The sequence below is a fragment of the Desarmillaria tabescens genome (assembly GCF_030435595.1).
Source record: "Desarmillaria tabescens strain CCBAS 213 chromosome Unknown EV420scaffold_541, whole genome shotgun sequence".
Lineage (NCBI taxonomy): Eukaryota > Fungi > Basidiomycota > Agaricomycetes > Agaricales > Physalacriaceae > Desarmillaria > Desarmillaria tabescens.
Window position 1 is genome coordinate 1 of NW_026848840.1, and position 14379 is coordinate 14379.

The 14379-nt window shown below is 46.9% G+C and overlaps 1 protein-coding gene across 1 annotated transcript; it reads right to left on the reverse strand.

Annotated features, from left to right (window-relative positions):
* Positions 1–1769: 1769 nt before the first annotated feature.
* Positions 1770–4500, reverse strand: EV420DRAFT_1004590 (cytochrome P450). The gene is made up of 14 exons (XM_060465281.1): positions 4337–4500; positions 3892–4280; positions 3743–3843; positions 3556–3691; positions 3404–3501; positions 3259–3352; positions 3129–3201; positions 2840–3072; positions 2725–2791; positions 2485–2671; positions 2263–2429; positions 2105–2206; positions 2035–2045; positions 1770–1978 (listed from the first exon to the last, which is right to left on the reverse strand). Exons 2-14 carry the CDS (start codon positions 4022–4024, stop codon positions 1953–1955), a joined length of 1428 nt encoding a protein of 475 aa, XP_060321279.1. The 5' UTR covers positions 4025–4280; positions 4337–4500; the 3' UTR covers positions 1770–1952.
* Positions 4501–14379: the final 9879 nt, after the last annotated feature.

Genomic DNA, 14379 nt, shown 5'->3' on the forward strand with positions numbered 1-14379 from the left:
CGACTAGAATGAGGTGAACGTGACGGAACGGCATTGTCATCTAACACTAGGAGGATCCGCGGCAAACCACTTCAGGCCTTGAAGATTCACCTGCCGTGAGCGGCCGGAGGAAGGCAGAACCAGATGTTCGGCGCTGGGACTGGACATTAGAAAAGGCACGGGCAGAGGCGCTTATATGATAACGCTATCACTTGTACTTGAGCATCGGAAAACGGGTGAGATATCGACTCTTGTCTGAAATATTTGTGAGCTAGTCGATACCAATTTTCAAGGGTGCGCCGCGTGTGCGTCCTTCAATGGTGACGGTCGGTGCGATGCATGTTCTCAAGGGTACCAGTAGATTAGTAAAAGGTGAAGGCCAACTGATGATCGTACCTCTGACCCCTGCTACAATTAACAAGGCTCTCGAAGTGATCTGGGAGCAGGATCCAGGTGAATGTGACTACTTTTAGACCCCAGAAGACAAATAGACAACATACATTCATGTTCAACGTCGTAACACTGCGGCTGAGCCCCTAGTAAAAGAACATTGATTGTCAGAAAATAGCTGTTATCGAGAAGTCGGTACTGAGTAAAGGATGCCGTCACCAGTAATTGGCCGGAAGCAAACGAAGGATGACGATTCAACAAGGTGGATGTGGCGCGGGCCGTCCTTGCCTTGAATCCCGGCGGGCCGAGTCAATAACCTCAACAGAGTTTGTACTCCAACTTCACTCATTCTTTGCTATGGAGCAATTGCAAAAAAGGCGTCTTTGGAAGCCACATCCTGCAGACTGTACAGTGTACGGGGCTGCGCCGTGACATTCACTGAAAATCGCTGATCGAAAGAACTGATTTGTGGCTTCATAACATCTATTGAAAACATGACGGCGACGTGGCAATGAAATGTACAGACTTATTTAAATACTCCGAAAATTCTTCGGAAGCTAAGCGTAAGTAAATAGTATGCACAAGAGAGAGGGTCCGGTCTCGACTTGTGATAAGCAATGTTGTGAGGCTCTAAAACTCACGACTCGGCAGCATCAGAGGCCCCTACTTGTTAAGCGCGGTTACAAGTAACGGAATTTGCGCTCCTTCCTCTGCCCTCCCTGGAACGATGGGGATCAAAGCCGTACCAGCAGGACCATGCTGCAGCTTAGAAGCTCCCTTCGGCATACTGAATTCGAAGTTGCTCAAGAGCTCTGTGACCACGGATTGCAGCTCCATGACGCTGTAAAACAGTCAGATCTCGGCGATGGGGTGGCACTAATCTGTACTTACGCAAATCTCCATCTGCGGGTACAAGGATCATAGGTCAGACGTGAACTATTACTCGCAATACTCAATGTACGTACCCAAGGCATCCACGAATACCAGCGCCTGGATGTTATGGTTCTGCCGAAATCCGGAGATGCGAGCACGAGGCGAGGAGTGATGATCGAAGCGAGGTATGATTAATTAGAAATGATGTACGTCGTTAGGGAATATAATGGATTCCGGCGAGGGTTCGTGAGGAGACCTGAGAGGTCCGGTTTGCGAAATAAAGGAAATCAGTAAGCGCGAAGCAATTACTGAGGGAAATAGCCGGTAAGCGTGGAGCAATTACCAATATAGAAAGCCTGTAAGCGCGAAGCTATTACGGGCCGTGGGTGAAGGCAAGCGCTAAGCGTAACCTTCGGGTTGGTGTCAGAAAGCGCTAGGCGTATCCAACGAGTTGTTCAGCAAGCGCTAGGCGTAGCTGAGGGTTCACGCAGTGAAGGTGTCCTGAAAGTGGTAGATTGGTAAAAGCTTTTTAATACAATGTTACCTACGAGTTTATATACTAAGGAAAGATTAGAGTCATTATTATTCTATAATGTTCCATAATATTCCAGTATCAATACGAAGAATAGAGAAAGTAAGAGAAAGTACGAGCGAGTCACTACTAGGACCGAGAAGGCCGAGTTCGGGCATGTGTTGACTCATGCACCGAATCAGTGGATACCCAATATCCATAACACTGGATTAGCAAAGATCATCAGCAAAGTCTATCGTTAAGGAGATCTTAACGCTTACTGAAGGTCAGCCTGTGAAGCGATTGCCGTACCATCAGCGAGCGAAATGCACGGAGGAAATAAAACCATACAGATTCGCATAAACCCCAAGAGAGGTTTGCTTAACATCCCGGCCGTCAAGAAATCGACGGGGATTCCACTCGTCGGCATCTTCTCCCCATACTGAAGGAAGTCTAGACTCTAGTTAACGACTTGTCCCTCAGAGTGATTGAAAGGGTGAGTTATATACCGATTGTACGTATATATCGAAGCCAAGATGGCTTGTCCTTTGCGAATGGGGATATGCGAATACACTTGGCCATCTGAAGTGGTGATAGGCTCGGAGAGAGGCAGGACGTCATCCTGGGCGGGCTGACGGTACAGAGTATGCCCCAGGGGATGGAAACGGAGGGCTTCCTATTGCAGTCCATGTATTCATACTTGCCAGGAACTCCCGTTATATCAGACTCACTTTGATACAAGCATTCAGCCAGACCATTGAATCGTAGTCGCTCGAGGTGAGCGCTCCCGAGGCTTTCGCTTTTGTTTGGGAAATCTCTTCACGTATTCTTGCCTGATCCTCAGGATGAAGACTCAGCTCATACAGAAGCCAGGCCATAGTGTTCGCAGTCGTGTCATGGCCAGCCAACACGAACGTCCTGAGAATTCCAGTCAGCAAATGGAAGTCGACACGGAGTTCGAAGCAGCTTACGCCAGCTGAGAATCAATTTCTGCATCGTCCATCTTCTTCCTCGCATCATCATTAAGATGAGACATTGCTGAGTCGAGATAAGAGATACGAGTGGTGTAAAATGTATCGTACATACCGAGAACATTAACGATATCCTTCTCAGCCGGATGTATATCGTTTTCCACTTCCCTAAGTTGCTTCTCGAAGACCGGCCGCGATACTTTCGTTGCAACGTTTCTAAAGTGACTTAGCCGCATAGTTGCTCTACTCGGTATCCACTCGAGAGGCACTAGCAACCATCCAGGAAGTATCCGCCAGAGCGCGGTATACAGGAGTTCCACTGTCGTTGGCCACATCATAGACTCGCCGCTATTCAAAATGATGAGTACGCAAGATACTACACAAAGTGAATCATATTTGCATACAAAAGATTATTAACCGCTGCCATCAGCTCAGTCTGTCCGCCAGTGAGCGAGTTGAACTCATATCGGAAGGAGGCTGACAAGCCGACTGTGAATCTACTTCGACGATCATGAATGGAAAATGAAGACGCACTGATGCCTATGATATCCAGCGCAGCCTTGCTTGTCCATTCGAGCATATTGAGCACTCTGCCGTCCTCGACGCGCTGGTTGATCTGCTCTGTAAGCTAATGCAACAGAATAAGATACTGTCATCAAATCCCATGTCTCTCTCGCACCTTCATAGCTGACGCCTGAAAGACGGTCAAAAAGAGTCGTAGTTGAGATGCCGTAAAGGCGGGACCCAGGATTTTCCGTTGTCGTTGGTGGATTTCACCTAGGTTTCCCATCAGAAAGAGAAGCTTGGTGATCACAAGTTCCGCTAACATACCTTTCACTGTGGCTAGTCCTCGTCCCATGGCAGCCCCGTTAATGCGATCCGTATCTCCCGTTTTTGGGAATCGGTATCCAGACGAATGAAATATGTATTGTAACGCCTTGGGGTCAGCAACGGACAAAACATCATGCTACCCTGGACGTCAGAGTCGATAATTGAGAGATAAACAAAAGCTGCTAACTCCGAAGCACCCCTTTGTGCGGTATACGGCACCGTATTGCTGATACCATTCCGTCTCCAAATCTCCGACGTGCTGACGAGAACGAAGGAGGTGTTCATGGCCTGTTATATTTAGAATACAGACCAGGCGATGAGGCCGAGACAACAAACCTAAGAGGGCCGAAGGACTCGGAGGTCCACGAATCTTCCAGACTATAGATCTGCGACCCTTGAAGCGCAGAAACGCGAAGGTAAGAAACAGTGCGACTGTAGGGAAGACGAGGTAATGTATGATGGACTGCATGTTGTACGGATCGAAGGAAATGTTCTGAAGAGGAAGCCAACACGGACGGGCTTTTATCAGTGAATCCAACTGAGCCCGTCATAAAGAAGTCTCCGATCTTCGTGGAGAGGGTGACTACATGTGCCAGGAACTTCAACAAAACGGCCCCGTAGATTCAAAGTTCTTTGTCAAGACATTCGGATAAGCTGTAACCCAGCACATTGTATCAAACGAACGCAGGAGCACAATCAGTCGGTTTATCGATTAAACGTGGGAACTTCTGCGAAACGGGCCCGTCAAATTCTTAGTTTACCAAAAGCGTAAGGGTCCTACGGCAGCGCTTGGTCAGATAAACCCTGTCATCAATTTCGCGAATCAGGGCCTGGGCCAGAAAATCCCTGAACTAGGGTCATCGGGCGGTGAACGGTCGTCTTCGTTTTTGCAAATGTGGAGTTGACTGCCGAAGCACGGCTATCCTTCACATCATTGCACTAGACTTACAAGTCAGTATGGACGGTGAAGCAAAGCTCAGATACTTGAAAATTACTTGCCAGGAAGCAGGCAGGGCTCATTGAAAGGTATTTAAATATTTTTGAGCGCTCACAAGCTGTTGATGGTATTGTCATCTCCGGGTAAGGATATTGCCGACGCTGATAACTCACTGCGAAAAAGCGATATCTTTATCTCAAGCCATAGGGCTGGACAAATGTTGGTACCGTAACACAAGAAGATAATAAGGCGTCTTACTTTGTATCTTAATTTTCAGGCGTGAATGTCTTCACTTGTCACCCTGGAATGAATTCACATTTAGCCTACCAAGGAATGACAAAGCTGTATATCGTAGCTCAGTGTATGACGATGTCTAGGTTCGTCCTAGCATGTATCGAGTTAACACGTTGGTCCGGCGGAGCAAGAATGCGACCCTTCTCACCTCAATGCTTCTTTTATCTCATCACCGCGGAGTCGACCGAGTCTATGGAACCAATAAATTTTAAACGCTTAGAGGTGCGCATGGTCATCAATAACGCAAATGGCACCAGTCGACCTGCAACCGCGAGATAGGGAAGATGGCAAGGCAGACGGAGCGATACTCATACCTCCACTAGCACTGCAACCCTTCATTGATAGGCACGATTCTGTCGGCACCTCGAATCAGTGTGAATCTCTTGAGAGGATCCTCACGTTGGCCATTACGATTCATCGAGGCTTCGATCAGCAGTTGAAAAGTTTGCCGAAAAGTGAGGGAAGAATAATCGGCAGGTGAACAGTCTCCCATGACGTAGCTGGGATCAATCAGAAAGAGAAGAACTGGGCCAGGCCCTCATTGCATTGGTCTGCAATATGCATTACAGGACCACTGGCGATCTTTAAAAACACAAGTCGTTCGGCGCAATATTAGACGCGAAGTCACTAGTCACTAGAGAGCTGCAGACAGAAATCGGCGTAACGTCAACGCGAAAGAAATGATGTACGTACCTCCACTACCATCTACCAACCCTCCATCGGCAGCCATAGTTTTAATATGGTACTACCAATCAGCGCGTGTCTCTTGAGAAGATCTTCCATGTTCAATTCTCTTGGCGGTTATAATCCATGTGTGGGGCATATGGGCGAGGTGTAGAGGTTCGACCTGGAGAACTGGTGTTAGTGATACCGCATCATCGAAAGAACGACAAACGCACCTTTGTCGTTTAAGCTGACCGGGCGTCCCTTCCCAATAATTCTGGCAGCGTTGGTCGTCTAATCAATGGTCCCTTCGCAAGGTCGATACGAGTTTCAAAGCGGCCTCGAACCCGAGTGAGTGTGGAGTAGAGGATGAGAATGTCGCCTTGTTCGAAGAGATGGGATGAGCCGCGGGGGTTGGTCATTGTAATGAGGACGTCCTAAAAGTTTCAAGTCTTTTCCCACGGCCACAGTTGTTGGAGCGACCAATGACCATGTGATCTAAACACGGTCGCGACGCGCGTTCGAAATGCTCTCCTATTCTTAACTTAGCCCAGGCCTCTTCCATTTGCGTTGCCGTCCATATCAACATCTGTCCAAGAAGAATAGAATAAAATGTCTGCAACACACCAGCGGAGGACCTCGGCTCGAACGAGGTGACTGAACAACCGCTCATCCTGTTCACCTGCGGCTCCTTTCCTGACGTGATGCGGATCCATGCCAGTGATCGGTCCAAACAGCAGGGGCAAACGCCATCCTTGAAATACGTGCAAAGTACTCCCGGCTACTAAGAATTTTTCTATCGTGAATTTAGCTCCTGAATAGGAACGTTTGGACTGAAAAAAGAGCGAAAACTACGGACGCTTTTACGAAAGTGTGGGCGGGTCAGTGAAGCCCCGACATGCTTGGATGGTGGATTGAACAATTGACTGGCACGCCACACGGACTGCACTAGGAGTGCTGGTAAACGACAGTGTTATTTGAACTTAGTTGAAGGATTGCTGGAGCAAAATATGGTTCATTGGCGAAGAAAGACAGATCGTGGAGATTTATACTTTCCTACAAATAAGAATTTCAGACATAGTACGGGGCAAAATTTGACTGCATGGAGGAGACACCGCAGACCCTGGGATCGAACGAGGAAACCGCTTGGGCGAGATTCCAATTCAGCGATAAAAGCACAGTATCCTGAAGCACGAGCAGAATCACATCTGTACCTGAGTCCACTGCCGCATGTCAAAAGACAAGGAGAAGACTAACGCCCTAGCAGACATCGTGATTCGTGAATTAGAGAATCGCTACAAATTTTCCAAAAGAAAAGGCACCTCAATAACGGTGTCGTGAGGTCAGGTCAGGTGCGGCATACACAAGGCTGACCACTAAGAAAACAGGAGTAGTCTGGAATTAACATCAGCCGGAAAGACGCTCATAAGCCAAGAGAGAGACTTAGCGAGACGCATAACGAGTCTTCGCATTAAGTACTCGGACAGAAGAGGAAGGAGCTAACTTGAGAACGAGGATGGAACAACAGAGCCAATTGTTTGATACCAGAATCCAACGGTGAGGAAACGCTGGGGGCAGGGACGAATGGAACTGAGAAGATTTGAGCGAGCTCAAACCAAAGAAAGAGGTCGACATCTCTCTCCCCTAGTTAGGTCGTCAATTCATTGATTGTTGCCTCTCTCCCTGGATCAGGAAATGCGTAAAACCCGTTGTTTGACAGGATCAATTCGACGCTGACAAAGAAACAAAACACACCTACACCGGGGGTCCAGGCAAGACCGTCTCCCAGCTGGCGCACCCGGGAAATGTTCTCCAGGGTCCTGTAGCGTGAACTCTCCTTTGCGTCAGAGTCATCCCGCTAATTGGCCCATCCCAGAAAAGCAGGACGGCGTATTCGATGCATGGAAACGCGTCAGAGAAACCAAGACGACACGATGCTTGAGTGATATTGCGCCAACTTTCTTTGACTGTAAAGGTTGGGCACCATGGTCACCGAATACTGACCTGACAGATTATTAGTCCGCTGCTTTATAGATAACCAGAAAAATCTCACAGGCTTGCCCAGAGTTCTGTCCAAGCCATTGGCGACAATGGCTGAGTCAAGGAAAAAGACTAATCCTGAGTAATCCGGTCGCGTAAGGATTGTCTCACAGAATGAGAATGAGTGAATAATCAGCGAGGAAAGAAATCATGTATTCGACGTGCAGTGATGGTGGTGGAAGCGAAGACTCGGGGTCGGCTTGCGTCGGCTGATAGACACGACGCTGCCAAGCGCCACCAAACATCACCAAAAATGCAATCCTGCCTCGCGCCGGCAGTTGCTCGCAGCCTTCAAGGTTAGTTGGAACCTCGCAGTCTCGATTTTTTTCTCGATTTCCCGGAACAACGCTTCTGAAATATTGGTGACAAATCCAACGAATTTCCTCCAGAATTCTCAGATTCGCGTCGGACCGTTTTTCGACCAGCTGAGCCCGATTGAAGACAGGTTTACTAAGTATGTTGATCTGGGTCACGCCGAGCCACTAACTAAGTACGTCGAAGGAGCAAATTTCTCAGTCTGGACAGTCAGATTTGGGTGGATTACTCGAAGTTCACAAATTCTTCGTCGTTGATAAAGTTTCCTCGTTTCTTCGGGGTTCATGTGACTTGCTGGCACTCAGCGTATACTTCATAGCTTCTTACTAATGCAAGTATCTACCATGGCAATTTATAATGGATTGACAGTAGTAACATTCTACGGAAAGCACGTCCTCGTTCATTTTTCATCTCATCTTAATAATACAGCAATTATTCAGACATACTCGTGGTCAATCCATTGTATTTAGTCATGGCCAGCTGCTCAAGTATAACTAGGGCTTCGCACCGTCACCGTATAGTACGGTTATACGGGTGCCGTCATACGGGTACCGTGCCCGTTCCGTCTGGCGAAATAACTCGCCCAGAGACGGACGGTATACGGACATCCCGTATACTGTTAGCAACTGTATAAACATGGCCGTGTATGTATCTAAAAATAACCATCATCAGATCACACTGTACGCGTGTTTGCCATACACTTAACATCGTACCATGATGTGCTGGCACCGCAAGCTCTTCAGCGCTACCACCCGATCTTCTTTCACTCGCTCTACTCAAGCTCTAACCCTTACCAGCATAGAATACTTTCTATTTCCTGCTTCTGCTGCCTCTATTCTACTACTGTTTCATCCTTTGAGTTTGACTACCCACACATATTGCGGAATAATTTGCCCCCCACTGGCCTGTGCACCTGTCAAATACTGCTGAATTTTAAGCCAGAGGAGTTCATGAAAGAGTATATAATGGTCCTTTTTTCGCAGACTTACAACCACATTCTGAGCATCATGACAGATCAGTGTGCCCTCGATGCCAATGGAAACTTGAAATCCCCCTCGAAATTCAATTTTTATCACGATGCAGATGACGACGTGCCCATGGCAGGACCTGGAGCTGCTCCAAAGCCCCAAATATCAGGTATGTATTATTCCTGCTACGTTAGTAGAAGGTCTTATAGGGGATGGATGGTAGCCGAGTTTTTGACAGCTCCCCGAGCCGAATGTCATCGGACTTTCTATGTGTGGTAAATTTGAACGGCGTGCCACACATAAATTTCTGTTAAAGTCAGATTCTCGGTGTGGCAGTTTCTTTGTTTGTCACTTTGTTTACTGTGACTCATGTTACTATCACGCTCTCCACGGAGTTGCTCGGCTGAACTTCCATTCAGCTCTCCAAACAGTGATTCTGAGAGAAAATGCGAGCTGGTGGTGGCATCTGCCGCCACCGAGCGAGGCTTTTTCGAGCAGCACCCTTATTACTGTTAGTTTTTGAAGTCCTGATCATAACTATTTACTAACTGATTCAATTCACCCACAATCACCAATGGCATCGGCTCTGATTCCAACTCTTAGGTTCAATCGTGTATAAGTGAGGTAGTTTTTGGACAATGGATACTTTCATGAGGAGCGAACGTAGCAGGCTTTGCCCCAGAGCGGGCCTTACAGGATTATTCAACGGCCATATTGACGACTGGCACGGCCATCTATATACCCGTACCATACCGTACCGCCTAGTTCTAAGAGCATTGACGGTACAGTTATGGATCAGCTGTCGCCCGTCACTGTACCGTGGCTATACGGCCGTATACCGTAGTACAGTGCGAAGCCCTAAGTATAACCCATGGCATTATCAGTTGTCACCCGTACTTATGCAAGATGATGGCCGGTCATATCGAAGACCTCGATAGAAGCAAGTGCGAGTGCAAATGCAAATGCGAAAACGTTGTACTTCATACTTGCCATGTTCTTAATCAGCAGGTTTTGTCTGCGGGCTCCGTGGTATTATGCTGATCATTATCATAGGTTGGCTGACCAGAATTTTTGCATGCTTCCAATCCCAAGCTGTCCTTACGCGATGCTTGCCTTCACAGTACGTCTTCTTACACAGGCCTCTGTTGTAGGTTGGTGTGAAAACTGCACCTCAGTCAATGCCTTGACTTAGTCAGCTTATTCGGGTTCCATTGACACAGCTGCTCTGACTCTGCGGGGCCGTTTGCTGAAGTCCTTGGCACATGCACTGACACTCTCTACCAAATTCGAGAACTACCTTATGACATGCTCAGTTGGGTTCACTGATAAAAGCCCGTCCTTATTGGCATCCTCTTCAGAGCATTTTCTTCGAGCTGCACTGACATGCAATCCATCACCTATTACTTCGTCTTCCCTACCACTGCATTTCTTCTTGCCTTTGTGATTTTGCATCTCAAAGGCCGTAAATCTATGGTCCAAAGGATCTGTGGACTGCCGAGCCCTTCAGCTCTTTTAGGTTTGTGGCCCTCACCCCATCATCTAGTCTGTATTCTGAATTTATCAGGCCATGAATACCTCCTCAGTAACCGTCAGCACTTGGGAGACCCTAGAGATGAAATGGTATCAGCAATACGGTGCCGTATACCACACAAAGGGATGTTTCGGGGTCAGTACCATTTGTCCCATCTCTCAATTAATAGCTCTGACATCCAACACAGCATGACATTTGTCCGTTGCTGACCCCAAAGCGTTGCAATACATATTTCATTCGTCTGGATACCTGATTCCCAAAAACGAGAGATACGTATCTTATTAGTGCAGCCATCACAGGACCAGGATTAGTTGTTATGGAAGGTAAGCCACTGTGTCCCATGTCTCCAAAATTCATTGTTTTAATTGGAGTTGTAGGTGAAATACACCAATGCCAGCGGAAAATCCTCAATCCCTGCCTTTGCAACCCAGCACGCTCCGACTCTTCCTGACTGTTTTCCAGGCGTCTGCTACGAAGGTGCCAGAGGGACATAGGCTTCCATGACAGTGGGCTCATTCTGTTACCTTAGCTTACAGAGCAGATCAACCAGCGAGTCAAACATGCCAGAGTAATCAATGTACTTGAATGGACAAGCAAGGCTTCACTGGATATCATAGGCATTAGTACGTTTAATCTTCCATTCACGACTGTCAAAGCGGGTTCACAGTCAACTCACCAGCATCCTTCCGATATGAGTTCAACTCACTTGGCGGCGGACAAAGCGGGCTCATGGCAGCGACTACTAATATTTTGTATGGATCATTCATTTCTTGTACAGTATATTGCGTACTTATCTTTGAACAGTGGTGACTCCTTGATGTCGCCAACATCACTGGAGCTTCTGTATTCTTTGCTCTGGTGCTTACTTCCTGAGTGGTTGGTTGTTCCGCTCGAGTGGCTACCCAATAGAGTTACCACGCGGCTGAATCGCTTTAGACACACCTGCGATGAAGGTATCAAGGCCCATCTATGAGAAGCAACTGAAAGAGGTAGCGAACGATGTCCGTCCGGCTGAGAAGGATGTCGTTAATGTTCTCGGTACATAAGATGCATTGTATACCAGACGTATCTCTCATATCTCAACTAAACAACGATGTAAAGAAGAAGATGACCGAACATAGAAATCGATTCTCAGCTGGCATAAGCTGCTTTGAACTCCAGTGTCTACTTCCATCTGCTGACTGAAATCATCAGGACTTTCAGTGTTCACGGGCCATGACACAACCGCAGGCAGCATGGCCTGGCTTCTCTACGAGCTAAGTCTTCATCCCAAGGATCAAACCAGGATACGCGAAGAGATTACCCAAACCAAAACCAAAGCCTCGGGAGCGCTCACCTCGAAATGATTACTGATTCGATGATCTGGCTGAATGCTTGTATTAAAGTGGGTTTGATATCATGAGAGCTCTTAAGTGATGATGTATGGACTTTCGACTTTAGGAATCCCTCCATCTTCATCCTCTGGGGCATACTGTTAAGAATCAGGGTATTTGAGCTAATACACAAGGTAATGAGTACTCAAGTAAAACCCAAGTTGTGAGCGAGGATGTCCGTAAGCCGAGTTCCAACCACTAAGATGGATCTGTAAGGGTGTTAACAAGCGCTAGGCATAATTAACAGGGGCGTCAGCAAGCGCTAGGCATAACTGACTGGGTTTCCAAAAAGCGCTAGGCATAGTTGGGAAGCAGTTTGATTGGCAAGCGCTAGGCATAACCGATCAGGGTTGCTTAAATCACACAGTTAAGTGGACATATGAAGATGGGTAAAATAGCATAAGATTCCAATACAATGGCAAGTACAATACTTATATACCACTAGTAAGGAATCGAGTCATTATTATTATAGTATTTGTAAGAAGGAAGGAGAAAGTAAGAGAAAATGATAGAAAATACCAGTAAGCCGAGGTCAAGGCTGAGAAGGCTGAGAGTAGGCATGTGTTGACTCATGTGCAGACCGGAAAAGACACGAGATCCATAACATGGCCCCCCCAGTCTACATATGCTGGAACGAGGCACACACCAAGTGAATGAAAAGAATTAGACCAGGTAAGTATTGTAGATTTGAATTGTTCTGCTGATTGTGGCCGTAACTTCACGAATCCTGGAATCAAAGCGATTCTATACCCTTCACATATGGAGCACAATGTTCATTGCCTTTGGAAATGTCATTACCGCCAGGGCCTTTGCTGTTACATGAGTCGAAGATTGGGTAAATGTCAGACTTGTTCCACAATAACAAGCATGTATATGGGTAAATACCTAAGGACAACATTTGCAGTGGATTAGATGTTCTTTTATGCCTGGATGGGTACAAACGAAGCTCAGACAATACCCAAATAGAGGAAGGGCTTCGTGCGATGAAGCGGGGAATTGGCAAGAGCCGGTTCTTCAGAGTAGTTTCTAAAACGGGAATGATATTGATGATGGGGCCCCATCATTTCGCCGTCTCATCGATTCCACCATCGTTCCATTCACACTCGAGATTATGTCCACATTTGTACATTGCCTTGAGGTCTCAGCATCATTCACTTCATTTCCTGATGTATGCAGGCATCGTCTATGCCCAATGATTTCTGTATCAACCTCTGGTAGTTGCGCAGTCGACGCTAGGCCTTTTGAATGCCCTAGAAGACTGGCTTCTGTATGTCCAGAAGGGATGATGGGAGAGAATGCGATATACATGATAAAAGTATCACCGGGTATGTCATTTGAACTAAAGATGCACTGAACATGCCGATTTAATTGATTGTTTTCAGTTTTCTCTGTCAAATTGGGTTTCCATGATACTGTATTGAATGTGACACTCTGTGGATGTTCAGTGAGTAGTCGCTTTAAACTCTTGTTTAATTGCTGCGACTTCTGCTATCATTGACAAGTTGAGGTAAACTGAAAACCTAGAGAAACCGATCGATTCCAGAATAAGCGGACAAAGGAATTCCAATCGAAGTGAGCGCAGAATCCTTTGGCGATGCTGCTGTCGATCCCTAAACCCAGTTATAAGATCCCGTAGCACAGTAAGAATTGATGGAAAACAGGAATTATGGACTTCCTGCAAAACTCGATGGGCCGCAATTTCTCGAAGACCCTTATCTGCAAGATTGAAAGTGAAGCCGAGAATATGATGAGAGAAAGTTGTGATGTCCTCACGCCCAGAAGTGATGCTGAACCCTTCGAAGGAGGCATCTGGAATCATCTGTATGATGATTTTGATAGCGAGTTGATGCCGATTAGGCACCATCCTAATACACTGACTCTTTCGAGTAGTGCGTTGTTGCGACTGCAGCCTATTTACACATGTAATTTTGCAATCTAGAGTGTTTACATGCATACTGGAGATATAGTGAGCGAGCGGACTAAAACAACGCATCGACCATCTAATGCTACACGGTGCAATTGATGTGGAATATAACTTATGGCATAAGAAGCAATGGGAGATTATAAACAGGACTTAGTCACAGCACTGTACCTGACGGGCATGCATGTGATGAGAAGGCCAAACCCTATACCCAATGCTTTAGGCTCTAACTACAAGCACAACTCGTGGGAGCTAGATAGAACCTTGAAGATTGCACTGACACTGAGAACACTTTAGCGCGCATCGACTAACTGTGACGTGGTCGTACCCTGAAATCAGGAGAAATCCTTTACATGAGATGACAGATATCACCGGCAAGAGCTTGGGCAATGGGCTTCGGCCGAAGTCCGCGAGCACTGCGTTCCATGTTCTGAGGTCCCATTGTTCGGAAGGACTCCCTTGTTGCCGTGTCTACAAGAAGCCTCTGTGAATCCAAGAAAGAAGTCCTGAACAACATACGCCAGAACTGATAGTTCCGTGTGCCTAGACCTGTGGTCACTAGAGAACAAGCCCGTGGGGTGTCGGGAGAGCACCTCTTGGCACACATTTAGCGAGCTCGTGCATAGAAATGCACTAAAACTGGGAAGTCTGACTCGGATGCTCAGTAAGGCAGCGGTGGCAACGTGCTACGCATGTAGGAGTTGGGTACTGTGCGACATTTGTAATTCTAATTCCCCTGTAGTATAAGTAGGCTGGTTACAGTAGGTAGAAAAAAAGTTTCG